At 44.8% G+C, this 22,530-nt stretch overlaps 1 protein-coding gene across 4 annotated transcripts in view; it reads left to right on the forward strand.

The window, feature by feature from the left end:
• Positions 1-22,530, forward strand: part of Siae (sialic acid acetylesterase) — a 100,459-nt gene that overhangs the window by 73,166 nt on the left and 4,763 nt on the right. For all 4 annotated transcript variants that reach the window (XM_041657466.1, XM_041657464.1, XM_041657467.1 and 1 more), the window contains 6 exons: positions 1,727-1,902; positions 7,053-7,191; positions 11,093-11,351; positions 12,635-12,744; positions 13,262-13,395; positions 21,305-21,462. In XM_041657466.1, coding sequence (XP_041513400.1) covers positions 1,727-1,902; positions 7,053-7,191; positions 11,093-11,351; positions 12,635-12,744; positions 13,262-13,395; positions 21,305-21,462 — 976 coding nt within the window. The remainder of the gene's footprint in view (positions 1-1,726; positions 1,903-7,052; positions 7,192-11,092; positions 11,352-12,634; positions 12,745-13,261; positions 13,396-21,304; positions 21,463-22,530) is intronic.

Genomic DNA, 22,530 nt, shown 5'->3' on the forward strand with positions numbered 1-22,530 from the left:
CCAGAGGAGCTTTTGCCACCACCTGTGTGTGCCGAAAAGCTAAGGGAAAATACCCAATTAATACCTCTGAATCCTTGGATAATAGGAGAAGTCTAAGACATGGTCCTGTGTTAAGTTTTCTGGCACTTGACCCCATCAGCACACATGAGCAGTGTTAGTGGCAGGAGGACAGAGTAGTCTTGGGAGATGTGTCAGTGCGGGAAGCCTGGAAAGACCTTGGCAAGCCTGTATTAGGACAGATTGGAATGTCTGCCTGTTCAGAAGTGTGAGCCATACGGAGCACATCACACCTGTGCGACTCAATCTGTACTCGCTGCCCACTGTTTCCAAAACAGTGATTTTTCTGGTTTAGGTGGAATTATGAATTTTATACGCTGATGCCTGGCTATTGGTCAGAGAAATACAATAGTGAGCATGTGGTCCTGGGCTTCGCTGACCTCCTGGAGGGGAGCGACAAGCTCAGCTGCTTTTGCTTTTCAGAGGCCAAATATGTAGTCATTTCCTCCGGCATTCTAAGCGACCCTTTATGGCTTCAGTTTTTCCTAGTTTTCCGGTGTGCATCTGGGCATCTGTTTCTGCTTAGCTGTCTCTGGCTAGAAAGAGCCTCGGCTGCCCAGCATGGAGTAGGTGCTTGGGTGGTATTTATGTAATTGTCTATGTAATTATTTCTTCGCATAGGTTAGGGGAATAACTTTCCACTGCTCTGTTGCCCCATCTCCCCATTCTTTTCCTTTGAATTTAGATTGATGTGACGGCAACTGTGTTAAGCCAGTTCATGTTTGACCATTTTTATGTTAAAATGTTTTCTCTGCCTTTTCTATGTTTGTATTTCCCTGTTCTGCTGTTTTTATGTTTTCTTGGTGTTTTTCTTGCATACTTTGCCACTTGGAAGACAATTTTTTTTTAAATCTCTGAGTATGACAGTGCCTGCAGTGATGCAGTGACCGGGAAGAAGGGCAGTGGAAGGTGTGGCTCCCGGGGAGCAAGCCAGGGAGCCCTAAAATAGGGTCTTTCGTAGCGTCTCCTTTCCTTAGTGGAGTCCCAAAAGCTCATTCTGAATAATCGACTGGGCAAGTTAAAATGTCTTTTCTGCAGAGATTAATTTATACGCTTCCCACTACTTGTTGACGTGTTCGTTTCTCCACTCACCTGTTCGTTAATGGGAGAGCCCAGTGCCACCAGCAATGTTAATACTTGTTAGTAACGTGGGAGGAGGTGGGGTGGATGACAAGGGTGATTCTGCTTAGTAAAGGGAATATTCAGAGTAGAAACGAGTCTTAGCCTGTGCTCACATTTGATTGGATAATTGCAAGTTAGTTCAGGGTGCTGTGTAAATCAGAAAGATTAGATTATGGTAATATTGACAGTTGGATAGTGTAATGAGAATTTCTATTTTGTGTTTTTTAAATTTTTTTAAAACTAACTGTCCTTGAATTTTAATCTATCTGTATTTTTGTCTCTCCTAATTTAGGATTATAACTGGGTAACTAATTTTTCCTATAAACGCCTTAGATAAAAATAAGCGTGGATTGGTACAGATTAAGGATAAAAGGGCTGCTGTTCTCGACAGCTCCATCCCCCCTTGTCTGGAATTTGGCCAATCCCTATAGCTTTGCATACAGTTTGTCACAGAGCCTGGGCATAGCCACACGTGGAGTGTGTTTGGGGTTTGACTTCGTTTTAGGTGGTTGGTTGGCTAATTCCTTGGAGTCTGTTGTTGTTGCAGCACACTCCAACACTTGGATGGTGGTGCTGGATCCCATGGAGCCCGGGGGACCCTTTGAAGTGATGGCACAGCAGACTCTGGGGACAACGAATGTCACCCTGAGGGTTCACGATGTCTTATTTGGAGACGTCTGGCTGTGCAGTGGGCAGAGTAACATGCAGATGACTGTGTCACAGGTAATTCGGAGTCTCAGCTGACAATAAATGTTGATGATGATGGGGAGGAAGAGAGAAGAAGGAGAAGGGAAAAAGACTAACAAGGAAAAGGAAGGCTGTTTTCATTTACTAAGTGCTTACCATGCGCAGGATCTAATCCGACTGCTTTCATACTAAATTGTTTTATTTAGCAACCTAAAGAAGTGAACTATTGATTATATTGGAGTTATTGGTTGGCACTAATTGTGTTTATATACTCAGTTTTTTCCCTAAAGAGGTTAAAGCTTACCTCTATTCCTATCTTTATCCTCCAAACTGAGTTTCTTTTCTAGTTGATTTATCTCTTCTTGCCTTTCTTGACTATCCATTTTTCTGTTTTTAAGAAATATTTTAAGTTTGAGGTTTAGGAATCTGTAAAACCAAGCCATGCTTTCCTTTCAATTCTCTCTTTGGTAAAAGTATAAACTAGAGGGGCTGGAGAGATGAGTCACTGGTTAAGAGCACTGGCTGTTATTCCAGAGGACCCAGGTTCAATTCCCAGCACCTACACATCAGCTCATAACTGTCTGTAACTCCAGTTCCAGTGGAGCCAACAGGCACACATGCAGGAAAAACACCAATGCACATAAAATGAAAATAAATCACTAAAAAAGTGGAAACTAGAGTACTTTTATATATGTTAAGCCTTTTTTTTTTTTTTTTGAGATAGGGTTTCTTTGTGTAGCCCTGTTCCTGGCTGTCCTGGATCTAGCTCTGTATATCAGGCTGACTTTAAACTTAGCCATTCGCCTTCCTCTGTCTCCTAAGGACTGGGATTAAAGGTTTGTGTCACCACTGCCTGGCTTGTTTATACAGCTTTTATTCTTTATAATTTCATTATTTCCTTTAGGAAAACCTGTTGCCAAACAATGGTATTAAATGGTTGACAAATCTACTTCATTTTACCCATGTTTAACTAATTAAAAAATCTGACTTTTTGTATATATAGTTTTCTAATCAGTATTTTGTGAACTCTTCCTGCCTTAATTAAATATGTGGAAGTATTTTAAGTTGAAATGCCTATTAAGCTAAACTTGGCCTGAACCTTGTTGGCATGTTTGAATGGACACAGATGTGAGGTTTTATCCTGGTAGGAATCATGGTTTTATACAGAAGTGGAATTGCTGTCAAGTCATTAGAGAAAGCAGTGCTTTCCCTCATGTTTAATTGTAGTTCTGTGTTTTCACAGAAAGGCATGGACCAGATCTGTTTGTATCTATATAGTAACTTTCTCAATAGCAGACTATGCCAAGGGATCCCATCCCATTTTCTGTCAAGCTAAATCAGATCTTGATTGCTAAGCGTAAACACTTTCTTTCTGCCTGGAATTTTCTTGAGCATCTTCTGAATTAACTCTGGGATGAGAGCTCTGAGATGGAGGGGGACAGAAAAGAGGATTCTATCTGAAACATATGTGTTCTCTCTCTCTCTCTCTCTCTCTCTCTCTCTCTCTCTCTCTCTCTCTCTCTCTCGCTGATGCACTTAGTTTGTAAGGCAGTATTTTAGGTGCGATATTACCGAAAGCCACATTTTCCAGTCTTTTAACAGTGTGCAGAGCCTTCTCTTTTGATAGGAAGCATGCATTGCACGGCTCCCCCTTGATGCTTTTGCTCCTTTCTCTGTCCAGATTCCCAGTGCACATAAGCACACAAGCACAGGGCTGTCTCTCTCCCCTTTCCTCCCTCCATGAGCCTTTTTGAGGAGGTAAGATTCTCACTATAACCTACCCCTCTTCACATTCAAAGAAGGAAATGGCAGATTGTATGCCCATCTTGTTGTTAGGGTAAAATGGAATTTTAAAGCTGAATGTTATTTATAACACCGAGTGAGATGTTTATAAATGGAGAAAAGTCTAAATGTTCATCTGCCACCTCAGGGTAGGTCTTAAGACTCAGCTATTTCCAGTAAGCTTAGGAAAAGATGGCCAGTATCAGACAAGAAGCCCAAATTGCCCATCACTTGACAATCTCTTCCTTCTTATTTTACATATAGAGAAATTAATATACGGAAGAGAGGGATGGGTGCCACATTCCAGTAGCAGACTCTTGGAAGTATGGCAGATGGCTTATATACCATTATTACCTCAACCTTAGAACTAAACTGATATAGTAGAAGATGAAACAAAGTACTAAATCTCCAGATTCTTCTGTGTCGATGACTAGATGTCCGTCCACCACATGTGTGAGTGTGAGCACACACATACGTTTACATTTTCATACATTCACATACATACACACTTACACATGTGTCTTGTTCCCCCTTGCAGGCCCCTTGCTTAGAGCCTCTGAGGGAAATCGATTCTTGGCGTGTCTTCATTAATTCAAGAATGTGGTACAAAGGTTACAAAATGAACACTGGTGAGCAGCTGCTTTGATGGGGACCTGTCTGGTCCCTGGAGAGACAGCGGTGCTCTCCCTCAGCCCAGGCAGCCTTAATGACTTCAAATACCTTGGTATTCATTTACATCCTCATTTAAATACTTGGTAGGGAAATAATTATACTGAGGTGTTTGATGAGATGAAATCTGATCTCAGCAGATGGAGTAAAGCTTCCCTTTCATCAGCAGGGAAACCAAGTGTCATTTAAATGAAAATCTTCCTGAAATCTCTTTATTCCTAAATTTGCTGCCAACATCCCAGAGGAAATGCTTCCATCAAAAAGGCAGTGGTATTGGGAACGGGGACCAATTTCAGACGTGATTGTCATCAGGTACAGCAGGAATTTTCCCCACCCCCATTTTTGATAACACCCAGCTTTCCAGTTCTGGCAAATATGAGAAAAGATGGAAGCCTTCCAGTTAATGTTTTGAATCCAATTCCCTGGGCTGGTAACAATACAGGAGCATGCCAGCCACCCTGACTCCACTGCCCTCGCACTACCCAGGCAGACTCAGCAATGGGGTTGGAAGACAACTAGCATGTTCTCCCATCCTGCTTCCCCAAGCTGGCGTCTCATTGCTATGAGCTGCTCGCGTTCCCAGGCAGTGCGGAAGCTAGTGTGGGTGGAGGGAATGAAAGCAGCTTCATCCACTGTTTCCATGGAAGCAACACACGATGCTTCGTGCTCAGTGCAGAGCTGAATTTGAAAGGAGGTGACTTTTTTACAGGTACTTAACGCTAAAAAATAATTTCCCTGCCAGGGTACACTGTGAGCACATCAGCTTGTTTCTCTTTGCCATCCATTTTCCATTAAACCTGCCTGGTAAGCTCCTGAAGACTGATCAGGATTTCCAGTGGAATTTTCCTGTGACTGTGTGATGTCTGCCCTAAGTATGGAGACCTTCACAGCTGGAGTTGATACTGCCCAGTAGGCACATCAGGTTGTGGCTCCCACAGTGACCCAAGAGCAATTTCCTTTGTATTTGCTTGTGTTGGCTACAGCCAGTGCAGTAGTCAACTCAAGGCGATTCTAGGGACAGCAGTTTTCAATGAGACGCCAAGGGGGCACCCTGGCTGCTTTATCCTTTTCCTTCTTCTGGATCATGGGCTGGAAGGCCAGCTGTATTCTCTGCGGTGGCTGGGAGGGAAAGCGAAGCAGCTGCCATCTCTGTGGCTGGAGGCCAATGCAAAGTACCCTGGCCTCCTGTGCCTTGCTGTGGCAGCCGGACCCAGCTGGAGAGCCTGCTCCCTGAGGCACATGGTAACTGACCTTCCTGATGATCCTGTTGGTCCTTTGTCTTGGGAGAAGCTGACTGCTCTGGGGGATAGAGAAGACTCTGGAGCAAATGCGCACACAAATACAAAACCAAGCCAAGATATTGTTCTTCGATTTTTACCATAAAGGAAACAACATCAACAGACCTGTGCTGGCTGGTTTTGTGTGTCAGTTTGACATAAACTAGAGTCATCAGAGGAAGGAAGGAGCCTCAGCTGAGGAAATGCCTCCTTAAGATTGAGCTGTAAGGCATTTCCTCGTTTAGTGATCAGTGGGGAGGGCCCAGCCTATGATAGATGGTGCCATCCCTGAACTGTCGGTCCTGGGTTCTATAAGAAGGTGAGTTAAGGAAGCCATAGGAAGCAAGCCAGTAAGCAGCAACCCCCATGGCCTGTGCATCAGCTCTTGCCTCCAGGATCCTGTCTTGTTACTTCCTGACTTCCTTCAGTGATGAACAGCAATGCTGAAGTGTAAGCCTAATAAACCCTTTCCTCCTCAACTTGCTTTTTGGTCATGGTGTTTCGTCACAGCAATAGAAACCTTAATGAAGACAAAACCCCAAACAATAACCCAACAAGAGTGCAAGAGACCACGATGAAAGGAAGTAGGGTGCTCCTAAGATTTAGAGGAACGAGGCTTACCAGGCCTGATGAGTAAGTCACTCAGTACGGCACGTACAATCTTGCCCAGAATAGCACCAGACCACTGTGTCATGAGGACTCGTGGGGTGGTTTGGGACATGTGGTATCTCTGGGCAGACACGTTTCTTTCTTTAGTTCATTGGGACTCTTCTGAACCTTCCCCTGGCAGCACTTTTCAGATTACCTCTCTTGCTAGCTTTTTCCTTAGTGACTATGACCCACCCCAGGATCAAGATGAGAGTAACCTAGGTTCCACAGTCATTTCTCTTGTGTGTTTCTTTGTAATCTTTTTCTTTATTAATGGTATATAGATTAAATAAGTCATGGTCTATGTTGTCTCCACAGACACTCCCTAAACACCATTGTTAAAAGGAGTTAATTCAGAGACTCTGTGTTAGCCGGTATCAGTTACCAGAGGGAACAAGTCTTTTAGTTTCATATTAAACTATGGGCTGGGAGGTGTAGCTTGGTAGTAGAAGGATTCCCAGGCATGCCCTAGGCCCTAGATCCAGTCCTCAGAGCCATGGGGGTGAGGGGAGACAATGATGTAATACATAGTGTTCTTTAGCTGTATTCCGGCACAGCTCTTCTTGTCCTGTATAGACCTGCTGTGGCATATGACAGGTTCCCTCGCTTGTGAGTTGTGATTCATCATGGACTCCATTGGTCAGAGTGGACCCAATGGTTTTGGTCCAAACCATTACTGATTTGGTTATTCCTTTGTTCTCTGTGTATCCAAGTGTTAGAAGGAGCTCAGTGGATTGCAAGAAGTGTTTACTGAGAAGCTACAAGCCAGCTTGCTGTCTCTCAGGTTAACGGACCCTCTCATCTTTCTAGATCTTTAATGCCTCGAAGGAGTTGTCTGACAGTGCTGCCTACCAGTCTGTGCGCATCTTCTCTGTCTCCCTTGTCCAGGCAGAGGAGGAACTGGAAGACCTTGATGAGGTTGACCTGTCGTGGTCCAAGCCCACTGCAGGTACGTGAGTGCTTCAGCCTGCACATCTCTAGGGAATGGGTTAGTGACTTAAGCAGAACCTGTAACCCCTCAATTTGGTTCTTATTATTACAGAACTATCCTTTTGTTCCTATTGGGTCTCCATCCCATCCCTGATGATCATGGTTTCATGTTTCATGTCCACCCTGAGTCTTGCCCTGGTGTTCAGGAAAGGGCTCTTGCTTTTACTTTAGAACAGTACTGATGTTGTTCAGCATGAGGGGGGCCAGCATCTTCCTCCCTCATGGTAACCCTCTCTGTTGCCCCGCCCCCATGTTGGTGTTTGAGTACAACTTATTGATGTCCTTTTAGAGTGAATTTGGATCTGCCCCAGCTTCCTCCAGAGCCTTTTTCATCAGGATTTATTCTGCCCTTTTTCTCCATTCGACACAGAGTCTTTATTTCGTGTCTTTGCCTTTTCTGCTGCAGACTCTGCACTAGTCCAAGGACAGGGCAGAGAGTGTGAGAGACACATAATTCCTACTGCAAGGGTTTAGCCTTGCTCTTTCTTTTCACAAACTAAAACAGAGCCAACATCGTCTCATGACGCTCCATCTCTTCCTGTTGCTTTAAACTTTCTAGAGTCTTTTGTTTTCATTTTCTTCACTGCCTTGACATGTTTCACTCCTTTTTTTTTCTTTTCTTTTTTTCGAGATAGGGCTTCTCTGTGTAGCCCTGGCTGTCCTGAAACTCTGTCTATAGAACAGACTGACCTCGAGCTCCAAGATCCTCCTGCTGGCCTCTGCCTCCTGAATGATGGAATTAAAGGTGTGCGCCACCATCGCCTAGCAACATGGTCCATTCTTCAGTCCTTGGTAGTCTGGATCTTACACCTCAACACTTTGTTCACCTTAATGTTACTGCTCTCGTTATAAACTCTGTGACCTCAGCGGCAGTTGGCACTGTTGACCACTGCCCTTAGCCACTCCTAACCATGTGGTAATTCTTTCCAGTTCTCCTGCCACCACCCCCTCACCCCTGTTCTTTGCTTCCTTAATCCTACTTTCAAATGTGGTCTCCATGTTCTTTCTAGGCCCTTTCTTTTTTACTTTATATATGCTTTCCCTCAGAGACTTTATTTGTTCCTCCTTTTTCAAGTATTAGTGTATTCACCAAGCTCCCGAGAGCCTATCATTTGCTAGGCACTGTTTTAAGTGCTTTGGGTATAGCAGTGAACGACACAGGTAAAAACACCTGACCTCATGTGCTTATAATCTACTGTGAAAAAATTCAGGAACCCAGTACTTAGTAAACTACATTCTGTCTGATTCTTAGGGGCAGTGGTTAATAGGGCCTGTTTCCGTGCCTTAACCTGAGTTTGATCCCTAGGACCCAACATGATGAAAGGGTGGAACTAGCTCCCACCTCTGTCTCTGTCTCTCTTACACACACACACATTCCATAAAGAATGCCAGTTTTGCTATCTAGTGCCTAGAGATGATAAAATGTTTGCCGTGTAAGCCTGAGGACCTGAATCTGGAACCCCAGGCAAACGTGGCAGCATGTGTCTATAATTCCATCACTGGGGAGGCAGACACAAGCTGATCTCTGCAGCTCACTGGTCAGCCAGCTTAGCCGAATAAATAAGTCTCAGGCTTAGTGAGAGGCCATATCAAACAAATGAGGGAACGCATTGCTGAGAGCTGCCGTGGGAATATACAGTGACAGTGGTAGCTCTCAGCAATAAATAAATGGAAACATGAATATCTAAGTAAGGAGGAGGGCAGTCGAAAAAGACACCTGACATCAATTCTGGTCTCTACATAGGTACCCACACATGCTTGCACATCTACACACACACACACACACACCACAAATAAATAAATTCTTGCCTATCCTATGTCCTCCTAACCTATTTTCTTCCTTCTCAGTGACCTTTCTCCTCTACCTACCAGGCAGATCTATCTTAAACTGGCTACCCACAGCCACCTAACACTAGAACACACACACTTGCTCTGATTGTATCCTAGACATCAGAGACATAGGTATGAATAAGATAAGTTTCTGCCTTCGGGTAACTAAAACTATAGAAGACAAATACTCTTCTATAGCTGCGAGACACCATGACCAGGGCAACTTACAGAAGAAAACATTTAATTGAGGGCTTGCTTATAGCTTCAGAGGGGAGAGAGAGAGAGAGAGAGAGAGAGAGAGAGAGAGAGAGAGAGAGAGGGGGAGAGGGGGAGAGAGGGAGAGGGAGGAGAGAGGGAGAGAGGGAGAGGGAGAGGGAGAGGGGGGAGAGGGAGAGAGGGAGAGAGGGAGAGGAGAGGGAGAGGGGGGAGAGGGAGAGAGGGAGAGAGGGAGAGGAGAGGGAGAGGGAGAGGGAGAGGGGGGAGAGAGGGAGAGAGGGAGAGGGAGAGAGGGAGAGGGAGAGAGGAGAGAGAAGGGGCTTGGCATGGACTTTTGAAGCCTCAAAGCCCACTCCCAGGGGCATACCTCCAACAAGGCTCCATCTCCTAATCACGGCTAACAGTGGAGTCAGTGCCATTCTGACCACCATAGAGGGAAACACTGAGCAGATTATTACAGGAAGTGACTTGATCAGCCTGTGCAGAGAGGGGAGGAAGCCAGTCTAGACCGGACTTTTTAAGAAATATATTTTTTATTTTATGTTCATTAGTGTTTTTTCCTACATATATGTCTGTATGAGGGTGTCAAGAAACCCTGGAACTGGAGTTACAGACAGTTGTGAGCTGCCCCGTGGGTGCTGGCAATTGAACCCTGGTCCTCTGGGAGAGCAGCCAGCGCTCTTAACTGCTGAGCCACCTCTCTGGCCCCCAAACCAGGCTTTTTATGAACTTCATTTCATTTAGTATTTTTTCTTTGTTAACTCTGCCTTTCACTTCTCTGCCTCTCTTAAGACACTGTATTGCCATTTGACTCAGCTAATCACTTGACTTACTCAGTAAGCTTTAGAGCTCCGAGCGGTTCTTTGTGGTTCATTCACTGCTGCTGTGTCTCAGCCATCATGTAGCTTGGCACATAGCAGGTGCTCAATTCTAATTCGTCGGAAATTGATTTGATTTTCTGTGTTTGCACTATCACTTCTTGGGTTTGAGTCCTTTGCAGTACTACGCCAGTGCCTAAGTACTGATCTGAATCCGTATGGTCACTGTGCGTGTTTGCATCCTCCCTCCCCTCACCAACTTCCTCCCTGTGGAACTCAGGTGCAGCAGCTTATGTTGGTTCTGGGGCAGTGTGAACAGATAAACCAGAAAGAGCAAAGCTGGGGATGGCCGTGTCTCCCCTTCTGCTGGATTTCTCAGCACTCCATTACATTAGGCATGGAGTTGGTCATAAAATCATCCAGAGAAAAAAAAATGCATCTCATCCCTCCCTCCTGACTGCTTGCCTTAAGTGAGTAGCCAGACAAGAGGGTGGAAAAGGGACCTGATGGTTCTTGTGCCACTTACCTCCTGAAGATGGCGAAGATTCCTAGATTACAAGGTGCCTGAGGTTCTAGGGTACCTCAAAAGCTGCTTAGAGTTTTGGTTTCCTGATTACATAAGTGCATTATTTCTGTTCAGACGGCAACATAGTTGTTTTCATTTGCCTTGATGCCACACTGAGAGCTCTAGTTCCTCGTTATGGGAGAAAACATAAACAATTGAAAAAACAAACAAACAACCTAAAAAGCTACCAAGAGAAATGGTCACTAATGAGGGGGTGGGGGAGAAGATTCTCCATAGGGGAGCTTTGGAAGCTAAGCTTCATCATGGGCTGTATCTTGTTTCTGTCCCTCATTTTACCTTGCTTCTGAAGGTCTTAGAAAGGAGTCCAGGGCTGGCTCCTGCCCCCAGCTCTCACCTAGACTGATCTCACAGCTCTGGTTTGTATTCCCTTGCTTTTCTCATTACTGTCCCTGTAATATTTCTCTGCCCAGGAAACTTGGGCCATGGAAATTTCACTTACATGTCAGCAGTGTGCTGGCTCTTTGGGCGTTACCTGTATGACACTCTGCAATATCCCATTGGACTGGTCTCCTCCAGTTGGGGTGGGACACCCATTGAAGTCTGGTCATCTAGAAGGTCACTGGAAGCCTGTGGAGTCCCTGATACATGGAATGCAAGAGTTCTTCAGCCTGAGATAAAGCCCACAAAGAGGGAGTGTGAGAGTGATGGACCCTTGTGTCCTCTGAGGAGGTAAGTGTGCACTGAATGTCCACATTTGTCCTGCGTGTGTGGAGTTATCCATGTACAGGGTACAGCTGTTGTCATGAGCACTGTAGTTATCTGGGTACATGCCAGTAGGGGATAACGACCATTTAACTCAGTAACAGCAGTAGCTGAGTGCTTGCTGCCGTTTGCTATGGAGTGTACTGCACTAGGCTCTTACATCCCTAAAGTGTCGATACTGCTGCTGTTCCGTGGTTAAAGACACTGAGTCCCACAGAGGATCAATAAGTGGCTGTGGGCAGGACTAGTAAGTGGGCTAATCCAACCCCAACACCTGGGTTCCTCTTGGCCACCGTACAAGCTCTCGTGCCTCAAGAGTAAACAGCCAGGCAGGAAGGAATGCATAAATATGTATTTAAAATATATTAGTGTGCTGAGTAAGCCTGCCTGAGAAAAGCTGGGTGGGGAGAATATCTGGGGGAGAGAAAGAACTAGTTAGTGAAAAACGAAACAAAGCCCTAAAGAATACTGTATGCAGGTGAAGGTGAACGGCATGTGCCCCACTTCTGCGAGCCCTGTTTCATCCTCTCTGGGAGGGGGAGAGCTTTGCTCGCGGTACAGTTGGGACATTTGGATACAGGCTTGCCTGGGAATGAGTGGGGTGGAGACAGTAAGTTTGGACAAAGAGAATGGCCTTTGGGAGAGTAGGAGGGAAAGTCCTATCTGGCTGTGGTGGTGTTTTAAAGCCAGATCTCTGAGGAGTGGGGGTGCAAACGCAAATGGCGGGGGAAAGTGGGGGTCCTCGTACAGAGCTGCTGCACAGCTAAATGCATATATGTATTCCACAGGAAGTTTGGAACCATATCCAAAGTCAGAAAAAAAAAAAACCAAACCTTCTTTTTGACTCAGTAATGCTGCTGCTGGGAATTTATCTTGCAAAAAGAATTAAGTATGTATGCATTTTGTTTAGCTCTATGGAAGATAATCGTGATATTACTGACAAAAGCAAAACACTTAAGCTAGTCTAAGCGTCTCTCTACTGAGGAATAGTTAGCTGAAATTATTGCCTGTAAATCGGCCTCCCTCTCGCTTTAATGGCCATATCTGGAAACTGGCATGGCTTCCTGTGGACTTGCACAGAACTGACTCAGAAGAGCCTGGAGGTAGAACCCCAAGGCTTTTCCCGTGCTCTCAAGTGAAATGCAACTGGATTAGCCCTGTGCTGTTTCTTCTGAGGTTTGTCCAAGTGAGCGTGCGTGGGCAGGCTGACTATTGTGATCTGGTGACCCTGTTCATCTTTCCGATTCCAGGTTCTTCCGGGCTGCTTTAGTGGCTGGACCCTCAGCGCACTCTGTCCTCTGGAATGCCATGATCCATCCACTGCAAAACATGACTTTGAAAGGGGCGGTGTGGTACCAGGGTGAGCTTACCCTTTCTCCATTGTATCAGTTAGCTTTTGCCGTGTGGCCAAGTGCCCCAAGAAGTTAATGGTGTCAAAGCCCAGTGACTTTATACTTTTGTTTAGCTCTCTCTTCTCTGGCTTAACAGGGTGGTTCTCCTATCTGTGCTGCTTCAGCTGGTTTTGTCTGGGATCTCTTATTTGTCCTTAGCTACCTGCTAAGTTATCTGGTGGCCAGAGGGCCAAGGATGGCCTGTCTCTCATAACCATTGACTAGGGGCTGCGTGCTGGGCTTCGTGATTCTCAGGTAGCCTGTTCTTTAGCAGATTGGCTCACAAATATTTTTCATTTCCTTTATGGTCCCAGAGTTCCAGGAACCTAGAGAGAGCCACGCCTAGAGCCTCTGGGCACAGCAAGTGATGACCCCATAAGAACTTGCAGGCTACTACTTCAGGGCGTGGATGGGGAGAAGAAAAATGTAAGGCATTTTAAAAATCCACACCAAAGTCCTCTCATGATTTCGGTGATGTTTTTTTAGGGGAGTCCAATGCAGATTATAACCGAGACCTGTACTCCTGCATGTTTCCCGCACTCATTGACGACTGGCGCCAGACCTTCCACCATGGCTCCCAGGGGCAGACAGAGCGTTTCTTTCCTTTTGGATTTGTCCAGGTATGTGTCAGAGGAAGGGTGCTGAGCATATGTGGAAGGCATGCGCCATGCAGATCTCTGTCCAGGAGTTTGCGTTCCCACGTTTGTTTTCAGTGTGTGCTAACTCCGAGCTGTGTATAACCCTTAATTCACATGAATTTACTGAAGAGATGATGAAATCTTTAAACATGTTAATAAACAGCTAATATTTTTTATTCTAAAAGCACTCCAATTTCACTGGAAAACTTTCAAAGATGAAACAAACACCCAAACAAAAACAATCCCAGCTACCACCACTACCACCACCACCACCACGATTATAAAGCTGAGAATTCTAGAAAAAAAAAAGCATACTTCTGTTTGTATACAATTGTTGTTTCTCTTCCCATCATATTGTAAACATTTTCATGCCAATAAATCGTATTCTTCAACATGATTTGTCATGCTTACAGAATATTCAGAAATACGGATTCACTGAAACACATTGAAATGAGTTCTTAATGGACAGGCACTAGGTGGTTTCTCTTATTTTGCATTTACAAGCTGTGTTGTTTTCCTGAAAGCAGATTCCTTGTAACTTAATTATTGCCCAATGATAAATTCCCAGAAATGAAACAGCTGGGTCAGAAGATATACCTCCCCAAAGACTTTATCCACATCCCATTTCTTGTTAAAATTATGCAATTGTGTAAATGTGTACCCTTAGCAGTGGGTGAGAATGTGGACTGTCCCATGCTGAGCAGGGTTGTGCATTTCCCCGGCTGGCTCAGGCTGGCTCGGCTGCCTCCCTAGACTACTCACAAACTGCTCAACCAACCAGCCATGTTAGCTTTCCACTGTCTCCGTGACTTGCTGTTATCCCTGACACCCTCTAGATCTGGCCATATCGCCTGCCTGTCTTTCAAGCATCATACATATCCTTGGTTTGAAGACCTAGTCGGGTCTCTGCCTGGATTTTTAGGAAACTTTGTGTGACTAGTGAGAGTCTGGGCTAGATGCCTTTCCCCCAGATAATGCATTTCTTAGTAATCACTTACGCTCTTGTTTGGTTTACATGTAGTTGTATGGGTGGCTATATTTCTGGGGGTCAGCTTTGTGTTTCTAGTATGTGGTTGTTTGGCACTTTTCAGATAATGGCTTGCAACACAAAATGAAAACATTGTGAGGAAAAGCTGTGCTTTCTGTCAGAGGAAGCTGGTCAGAAATATTTTGCTTTCACCCTTAGATAAAGGTGATAAACGTATGGGCCAAGTTCAGATGTGTTCACGACATATTTAATGCCTAGACTTTTTAGTGGAGTGGTAGTTCTGGCTTTTATGACTCGGAAATTACACAATTAAGGTATTATGAAAACATCCAGCCGTCAGTGGCCACTGTTGTGGTTCAGTTATTACCCTGTGAGCCATAAACTCTTTGTTCTCATCACCTTCCCTCTCTTGTGCCTTTATCTTCCTTACCATACCCTTCCTGGAGAAGCCTTTTGTGTATGTGTGTTTATGTGGTGTGTGCTTCTGTGTATCAGCAAGAGCCAGTCCTCACCTTGTTTAAGACAGGGTTCTGTTAGCTCATATGCCAGGCGAACTGGTCCACAAGCTTGTGGGGGACGTTCTTGTCTCTGCTTCCCCTCTTGTTCTGGAAATACTGGACTCAGAGATGTGCGCTACTGAATACTTATCTCTTGTTCTGGAAATACTGGACTCAGAGATGTGCGCTACTGAACCTGACTTTATATGGATTCTGTGGATTTGAACTCAGATCCTTATGCTTGGGCAGCAAGGGCTTTACCCACAGATCCATCTCCACAGCTGAGCCTGGCTTTATGTGAGTTCTGTGGATCTGAACTCAGAGCCTCTTGCTTGCGTGGCGTGAAGATTTTCCTCACAGAGCCATTTCCCCAGCCACCAAACCCTGTGTTTGAGAAAAGTTTTTTTTTTTTTTTTTTTTTTTTTTTTTTTACTTTTCTTCACCTAACATGGCTGAATGATGATTTTCAGTTCTCTTACTGTTTCTCAGCTCGTGTATTTGGTTGTTTGAAGGTGACTCCCTAATTCAAATGAAAAATATGCACTGGATACTTATAAACATGGCATCTGGTCTTCTTAAATTTTAGTCTATAAAATTACCCTTTAACCTTAACTTTATCACTAACAAAAAATATGCCGATTACTTGTAATATTATCTTATGTATTTATGTAAGGATGTGAATTCAAAGGGAAGTCCTGAATGAGACAGCCTAGCCCAATGCTGGGCTGGAGTTAGCATCTGGGGCTCCAGTTACCCACCCCCTCCCGCAGTGACACTCCTTGCGCTGTGTGCTGTTGAGCAACTTGTCAAGCGTTTTTCTTATTTTAAGTAGTGTGTAACTTAATCTGTATGAAAACATGCTGCATGTTAGCATTTATTATTTTTGCAGAGCTGGTGGGGTATTCTAGTTACTGGTAGAAGGATGGCTGGAAGCATGAGAGAAAGAAGATCCGGAGGCTGGGTTTTAAAAGGGACCTTGGAGGAAGAGATTGAAAACTTCCCTGTTATGTGTAACATCTTCTGAATGTGGCTAGTTTTGTGGGCTTTTTGTTTTACGGTTATATGTCTTCATTAGCCTCTGTATTTGTAAGAAGCACCACGGGAGACTGAACCACACTTGACTGTACTTCAGATTAGGAAAAACACAAGCGTTTCATTTGGGTGTGGAGTATCCTGGTGCCCCCAAGTGGCTGGCGTGTGGTAGTGCCGCCCGTGAAACAACCCCAGGAATTCCCAGCAGACTGCCATTTTGAGGAAAGGCCTTTAGCTGGAGGGGCTGATGTAGCTGGTCTGCCTGTTGAGCTTTGCTTCCAGTAGCTTTGTTGCTTTGTTTCCATTATGACTCTGCCTGGTGAATATAGTTCCATTTACAGTCCTTGCCTTGACAGAAGATGGAGGACTAATTAGGGTGTGTGTGCGTGTGTGTGTGTGTGTGTGTGTGTGTGTACACATTTGTACGGGGACATGTGCACGTACAGGCATGTGGGAGGCGCGAGGATAGCTTTTGGTATGGTTCCTCATGTGCTGTTCTTTGTTTGTTGAGATGAAGTCTCTCTCAGCCTGGACCCTGTGTGTGCTTCTGCAGTGCCGGGCTTGTGTTTTCTGGTGATCAAACATTCCATTCAGGCCCTTGATTGACTGGGCTGTCTCCTCAGCCTTATTATTTTCTTTTTGATGAGATTCTGCTGTGAAGCAAGGTTTGTTGTTTCCTATGTTAAACCAGGTTTGCATAGCAGGATCCTAACAAGAAAACTGGAATGTTCCTTTGCTTCTGTGCCTCAGTCAGGGCTCTCGTCACTGCTTTAACCTTTCTTTGTTTTCCTGATGTCGCACACATCGCTCACGAATCAGGAAACATCTTTAAAGTTTCATCTGGGCACGTGTGTAGAGGATGCCAGGTTTTTTTCTGGGCAGCGTGATGAGTAAGGCTGGGTAGAACGCTTTGTAGAATGGAGCGTCTCTGGTGGGGTCAGGCTTTTTGAAATAGAGTCAGACGACAATTTGGGTGCTGTCCAGACTGTGTCTTGACTTGTTAGATCATGGTTGTGAAAAGATAGAGTAGGCTGATGCCTTTCGTTGGCTGGAACCAGGGCTGAGAATGAGATGCTGTCTAAATCATCAGAAAATAAACTCAGAAGGAAAATCCCAGCAGAAACTCATGTGTCACTGTGATGCTAAGGCATCCTCTTCCTTTTTATGTGATCTTCTATTACTGTTTGGTAGTTATATGTAATGGTAGATTTCATTAGGATGTATTCTTCATGTTCACAAGCAATTTGGTTATATTCACCCCATTGCTTTCTCTAGTCCCCCTTTCTTTCCTCTTTCCAAGGAGCTCCCATTCTACTTCCGTGTGTGTGTGTGTGTGTTCCAGTGTAGGATCATGGGTGAAGGTTTATTTACAGGAGCATGGGCACCTTACCAGTAGCTCCATCACTGGAGAAATGTCTCTACCTCTCTTCTCAACCTTTAGCTGTATACAAATTCTCAAAGAGGGGTTAGGTGTGGGGGCTTCACATGCCCCTCCCCTTCTCATGACAGTGTTGACAAGCTCAATCTTGTATAGATCTTGTGCAGGTAATCACCGCTGTTGTGAGTTCGAGAATACTAGCCATCTAGAAGTTAGAGGTCCATGTGAGTTCGAGAATACTAGCCATGGTATATCTAGAAGTTAGAGGTCCATGTGAGTTTGAGAATACTAGCCATGGTATATCTAGAAGTTAGAGGTCCATATCTTTAAAGGTCTACTCTTCCTTTGACCCTTACATTCTTTTCTCCCCTTCTTCCTCAAAGCACCTTGAACTTCGGAGGGATTGGCATGGGCATTGGATTTATGGCTGGGCATTTACCAGTCATTTGTTCTCAGCACTTTGATTAATAAACCTTCTCTCAGGAGCCCCTGTTCTTTGCAGGGCTGGGAGCATATTAGCATGAATTAGTTAATCTTATTTACTGCTCACTGTGTAGGGTCTAGAGCGCTTCACTCTTACCCCGACTGCTCCTTCACTAGCCAAGGACTCTCCCTTGACTTACCATCTCTTATCAAAAGCCTTTCTTCTTGTTTCTACGCTGACTCTTCCTCTTCAGGCTATTCTCAATGTATCAGTCAGGGTTTCAGTGTGCCCCCCACCTTGACTTGCAACTAATATCACGAGGGCCATGTATGCTCTGCTCCCACCACCCTTGACCTCACTTCCTAATGCTCTCTGCCTGTTCCATCTGAGCCATACTGGTTGCCTGATTTTTTTCCTTAAGTACACTAGGCGTACTTTGACTTTAATTCCTGACACTTTCTTTTTTTCCTGCCTGCAAAGTATTTTCTCTACTCTATTTTCTCTTGCTGCATAATAACTATATTTAGCAGCTTAAAACCATCCAACATATATTTATTTATTATCTCGCAGTTCCCGTTTGCTGTGTGCCTGGCACAGGTGGCCTAGCTGGATGCTGGTGTCAGGCAGAGCTGGAGGGAGTCTCCTCTGAGACTCGGGGTTCTTGTCTAAACTCCCACAATTGTTGGCAAAATTAATTTCCTTGAAGCTTCTCTAGGACTGTGGCAGTCAGATTCCTGAAAGGCAGCAGGGGCCAGTCTGTGACTCCAGACCTTCTCTGAAAGGGCACCCCTGACTGGTCAGACTCACCAAGATTCCTACCCTTTTGATCTTGAAGTCAACATTACATCTGCAAATGCATTCTTTGCCATGTGACGGGACATAATCCTAGGGATAGCATCCCATTACCATAGTATGTTGGTTAGGAGCAAGCTACCCCCACACAAAGGGTACAGTCTCATATAAGGATGTGGGCTAGTGTGTGTCATCTTAGAATTCTCCCTAACATCCTTTGATATCCACATAGCTTGCTTTCTTATGCTGTTGTCTTTGTTCAGCCTCAGAACTCTCTCTTTTCATATTATATACGAATTCATATTATATATTATTATTTTCTTGGTGACAAAGTGAGTTACCCTATTTTGTTTGTTTGTCAGGTCTCTCCCCTGGAATGCATCTTGTAAAAATATTGCCACTCTGAGTTTTGTTCCCTACTCTATCTTCTTGGTGAGGTTGTTGCCTGAATCAAGTAAGCACTCATTGAGAGAATGAATGAGTGGACTGCCTGACACTACACCAGTGTTAGTCTTCACAGGTTCTTTCTGGAACGGTGTTTTCTACAGGTTCTAGTTGTCTTTGGTGAATTTCTCTAGAACCCAAGCAGATGATCCAAATGTTACTGATTCTAAGCTACACACTTAGTGTTTTCTCTTGAGCCCTGTGTCTGGTTGGCTGCTTGGTCCTGTTGGTTTATCTCATTCCTGAGCATCCCATTCCCACTGTTACCCCTCTAGATAGGTCTGGCTTCTGTCTGTCTGTCTAGAAATACTAAGCTTTGTGCCAGCATAATGAGTACCTGAGACAAGTCAACATCTCTTAAAGATTCTCCCGCCTAACCAGCAGCACTCACTGGGACCAGTCCTTGAATGTGTGCACTTTTGTGGTTATTCATCTTCGGAGGTGGACATACCTCACGGCCCGCCAGCTTCCCTGTCCAGTCGCCATGCTAGCTTTACAACTTGCCTTTACTATGTCGACAGTTTCGATGGCACTCAGTGAACTGAAATTCTTTTAAGGCTGACCATTTTCCAGTTCTCAGTTCAGAGGATTTGAGCCACAGTGCTGTGTAGCTACCCCGTCTTGAGTGGCTGTCATTGTTTACAGAATCAAGTAGGAACCGTGCTCCCATCTTGGTCAGCTGTCTTTCCAACCTTGCGTTTCAGTCACAAACCCATGCAGGTGGTCTGCACCCTCCCTCAGAACAGCAATTCTTCAAGAAGCTGTTCTTCTTCATCTGAGCAGGGCTCCTTGGATGGCTTCTTTGCCTTTTTGCTTTTTTAAAAACTCCTAAATATATTGAGTCTTTGCACAACAGTAGTCACTGTCTGCTTGAAATGTAGGCTCAAATTGCTGTAGCACCAATTAGCTTTCAATCTATACTATTGTATGTGGCCGCATATTACTTTTAGTTTGTCATGCTCCGCTCTATCCCTCCAACAAGGCTGTAAAGTACTTGTACTAGGTAGCTACAACTTTGTAACAAACCACTTCCAAACCCCATGGCTCAGAACAGTCTTTAAGTTATAGTTCACATAGCCAAGGAACCCTCGGGCTTCCGTGATCTTGGCTTAGCCCCTCTGGGCTCTTCAGAGCTGTGTGGCTGAGCCAGGGCTCAGCTCCAGTTGAAGCAGAGCTGGACTTGTTAGATGGACAGACAGCTCCGTTCCACAGCTCTCATTCTTCTCTAGAGAGCAGTAGGCTAGCCAAGCCACATTCCTCTCTCAGTGGTGCCAGAAGTACAGACTAGGCAAGACCTACTGACACCTAGGCTGGCACACATTAATCTCAGCTTCCAAGGTCAAAGCAAACCTCATGACTGACCTCAGAGTCAATGGGTGGAGGAATATACTGCTTCTTATAATAAGAGGAACTGCAAAGTCACATCCAAGAGGTGTGGATGTGAGGAGGAGTGAAGACTTGGGGTCTTTTTGAGACTTGCCATGTACAGGGTGGAGCCTCCTTTGCTTCTCTCTGGTGCCAGCCCTGTGCTGCATGCTCATCTATCAGCTCCCTGTGGCAGTGTAACAAATTACCCCGGATATGTAGCTAAAAACATCATTGTTATCTACTCATATTGCACAGCTGGCGAGACTGAGCTAGGTCGTGTTTGTTCATCTCTGTCCTAGGTATTGTTAGTGAGACTTGCTAGTGTGGCCATAATCTGATTGCAGCATCTAGAATTCACACGACTGGCCCTTCAGCTGCTGTTTTTAGCTGTCTCCATATTATGTCCCAAACCTTCTCTATTTACAGTTTCTCCAGCAGAGTAGCTGGATATTTTTTGTCCTTTCATGGCTAATGGATGATTTTAAGAACACGAAGCTACAAGCAAAGGCCTCTGGACATAGATTCAGAAGCTGTATACAAATTCTGCCTCATTTTATTGATCAGCAAACCACAGGGTGAGCCTAAATTAAGTAGAAAAAAGAATGAGACTTACAATACATTGTAAAAAGTCACGTGGCTAAGCCGGGCGGTGGTGGCGCACGCCTTTAATCCCAGCACTCGGGAGGCAGAGGCAGGTGGATCTCTGTGAGTTCGAGACCAGCCTGGTCTACAAGAGCTAGTGCCAGGACAGGCTCCAAAGCCACAGAGAAACCCTGTCTCAAAAAAAAAAAAGTCACGTGGCTGTTGGAGACTATGCTGTCCATCCCCGGAGACACCCTCAACAATATGAGATGCTCAGAAAATACTTGAATAAATGTTTGGACAAAACAGTGGAGCAGAAGCAAAGTATCAGTGAGAAGCATCCAGGAGTCAAATACAGTAAAAATGACAGCATCTTTCTTTTCTAGCTGTCTTCATACACCTTGATGAACACATCAGATTATGGATTTCCTGAGATTCGCTGGCACCAAACAGCAGACTTTGGCTTTGTCCCCAACCTGAAGATGCCCAATACTTTCATGGCTGTTGCTATGGATCTCTGTGATCGGGACTCACCTTTTGGCAGGTATGCTTCCCTCTTCAACTTTGCTTCACCAGTAAATATTCTTGCCTGTTGTCTTTCAATGTGATGTTCACTTGTAATGGGATGGATTGGACTCTGGGTTGGAGCTTAGATATACTACATATCAATCATCTATGCTGGGATGTGCTGCAATAATCCAAACCAAAGCACACCTCCCCCAATACAGAAACTCTGACCAATAAACCAACCAAGACCCCCTTGGCACCTACCTCAGGGCTTTGATGCCACAGGAGCTTATGTCATGCTCACACTCAGTCAAGCAGGTCAATAGAGACTTTGCTCATTACAGTTGTTCACAGATCCAGAGCAAAAGTCTCCAAAGATCTGGGACGTAGCTTAGTAGTAGAGTGCTTATCTAATGTGTTCTAAGCTCTTGGTTCAAGCCCTAGTATCATCCCTAAAGAAATGACTCTCCAAGCTTATCTTCCTCCCATCATTACTTTTAAGTCTTATATTGGGAAGTAAGTGCTGTCATCTGGAAGCCACGTGTATTAGTGAAGGTTTCTGTTGCTGCTACAAACACAATCACCAAAACTGCTTGGAAAGGAAAGGATTTATTTCAGCATACAGTTCCACATCACAGTCCGTCATCAGAGGGAGTTAGGGTAGAAACTGAAGCAGGGCAGGAATCTGGAGCCAGAGCTGATGCAGAGGCCATGTTGGAATGTGCTGCTTATGCCTGCTTTTTTCTAGAACCCAGGACCACCAGGGCAGGGTGGCATCACCCACAATGAGCTGGGCCCTCCCACAATTACAAACCAAGAAAGTGTACCTCCTCTTCCCCACAGGCCAGTCTGGCAGGGGCATTTTCTCAACTGAGGTTCCCTCTTCTCAAATGACTCTGGCTGGTGTCCAGACAACTTAAAATATACTACACAAGTCACTTTTGCTTACACTGAATCACTAAACTAAATCATGGATATAATCACCTTTGGTGAGAATAGGCTATGGAATTGTAGGATGGACTCAGGGAAGGCTGGCATTTTTGTTGTCAGCACCAATGAATATTGCATACTAGCTGTAGGATATAGTATTCCAAATATGAAATGG

Source organism: Microtus oregoni, unplaced genomic scaffold (assembly GCF_018167655.1).
Source record: "Microtus oregoni isolate MIOR12 unplaced genomic scaffold, Mior012 000008F_ref0000371, whole genome shotgun sequence".
Taxonomy (NCBI): domain Eukaryota; kingdom Metazoa; phylum Chordata; class Mammalia; order Rodentia; family Cricetidae; genus Microtus; species Microtus oregoni.